The sequence below is a fragment of the Vollenhovia emeryi genome, unplaced genomic scaffold (assembly GCF_000949405.1).
Source record: "Vollenhovia emeryi isolate VEMERY1.0 unplaced genomic scaffold, V.emery_V1.0 DF939125.1, whole genome shotgun sequence".
NCBI classification, from domain to species: domain Eukaryota; kingdom Metazoa; phylum Arthropoda; class Insecta; order Hymenoptera; family Formicidae; genus Vollenhovia; species Vollenhovia emeryi.
Window position 1 is genome coordinate 1,423,288 of NW_011967241.1, and position 2,127 is coordinate 1,425,414.

Here is a 2,127-nt window from a genome sequence, read left to right on the forward strand (position 1 = left end):
AAGTATGTTGCCTCTTTCTAAAGTTTGTACACTGTGCTTCAGCCAAACGCGCAGTCTACATACTATACGCCTATGAGAACACCACTGTTCAACTAACAAAAGACGATGAAAGTTTAATGTGCGGAGAGAAATTTTCGCGAACCGAGAATATATCGGATTCTTATAGATTAAATCTAAAATTTAATATTTTGTTCCAGCTCGGTATAAAATTTTATCCATAGCGTCCAAATATATAACGCAACGTTTTAATCAACGTACACGCGAAAGTTACCTTAACAATTCGATTATTTGCCTGGTAAGCTTAGCAATAAAATTATTTGGCACTTGACCCTCTTTGAAATCCCGGTTAGATGTATCGCTAAACTTTTTCTTCTTAATCTTTCACAGTAAGTACGATGCCTCTCTCCCGTACGTATCTTCTTAATTTATGTCACCTAACTCGAAGTGCGCAACGTAATTCAGGCCTAACTTCGTTTATCGTTACGTCGCTTACGATATTGCACGTTGCGAGTGGTCTCCTCAACCCCCTCTAGCCGCTAATTGCTTTATAAAAGTCTCAGTTATATAACAAATAGAAAATTCACCGACATATCGTTTCGCAATAGACACTGTGTTTTAGCGCCATGCACATTCTGCAGGTTGAGAAAACCAACTCGCCGCATTATTACTCGCGTCTCCTTAACTCAACGTGGAGTTCTCAGTAGGAGGGGGTTTACTTTAGAAAACTTAATCGAACACATACTCAACTGCGTGACATACATATAGTCTATACATAACGTCGTGCGAAATTATTTCCATCGCTTGGAGCCGTCTTATTATTTAGCTGCGCGCACTTACTGTTCAACAATTGCATTTTCGCTAGACTTAAATAATTATTAATAATAAAACATGTAGTAAATATAACATGTATGTTTGTGTATGTACACAAAGTGTTCCGCAGTAAGTAAGCTCCACTTCAGCGCGGTGAACACATGACTGTAATTAAAAAATAAGATCGAATAGGACACATGTTTATACAGACTTTTATCATTGTACAAAAATGTAGAGCTTGTAGTCGACCAGACTGGCAAGGCTGAATGGTTTAATTTATTTTACCACGTTTCGACCTAATTCCAGGTCCTTATCAAGTAACAATAATTAAGAAACGGTAATTATTGTTACTTGATAAGGATCTAGAATTAGGTCGAAACGTTGTAAAATGAAGTAAACCATTCAATCTTGCCAGTCTGGTCGACTATAAGCATTTTTATTTAACAATTAAATAGCAGCTTAGTGACACCAGTCAAGAAATCAAGAATTTTAACAAGTATGGAAATGACCTTACTGGCAACGTTCCGGCCAGTAATACTGGTCCTTTTCAGGTAACAAACTTACAAGAGTGTCTCCCCTTCCACGCATTCTTACAACTCCTGTACGTGACTTTAGACTTATTTATCGCTTATTCACGGAAAAAAAAGATTTGCTATGACAACCAAAAACCCTGCTAGTCTAGCAAATTTACCGCCGTAATATACGGACAGCCAGTTTGCTATATTGCAGTAATCAAATCGCAAAGCTGCATAGGATTAGTAATTATATCTAATAAAATTTGATGTTACAGCACGGTAGATTTGTTAGTAGAGCAAAGATGATTCTTTACTACAACCAATGGAACACGCGCGACAAGTTGCGCGTAATCTTGACGCGAATTCTACGTCTTCGTTTGTTCCAGGGCAATGTTTACTGGGGAGCTGGCGGAATCTAGACAGACTGAAGTAACGATACGCGACATAGACGAAATGGCCACGGAGTTAATCGTAGACTTCTGTTACACTTCTCACATTATCGTCGAAGAAGCGAATGTTCAAACTCTCCTTCCAGCAGCGTGCATTCTTCAATTAGCAGAAATTCAAGATATGTGTTGCGGATTTCTCGAACACCAATTAGATCCATCAAATTGCTTGGGTATCCGGGCGTTCGCGGATACCCACTCGTGCCGCGAACTTCTGCGTATTGCCGATAAATTTACTCGACATAATTTCCAAGAGGTACGCCACGTCCGAGGTATAAGACGTCGGTCTTGACCTCCCGACTTTCGGGATATTTATCGCTTTGGTCCTCGTAGGTGATGGAGAGCGAAGAATTTTT

At 39.3% G+C, this 2,127-nt stretch overlaps 1 protein-coding gene across 1 annotated transcript in view; it reads left to right on the forward strand.

Annotated features, from left to right (window-relative positions):
* Nucleotides 1–1,314: 1,314 nt before the first annotated feature.
* The window catches only part of LOC105569304 (kelch-like protein diablo), a 2,905-nt gene continuing 2,092 nt past the window's right edge, over nt 1,315–2,127 (forward strand). The window contains exons 1-2 of the mRNA XM_012025659.1: nt 1,315–1,361; nt 1,712–2,043. Of these exons, the coding sequence (XP_011881049.1) occupies nt 1,315–1,361; nt 1,712–2,043 (379 nt within the window). The remainder of the gene's footprint in view (nt 1,362–1,711; nt 2,044–2,127) is intronic.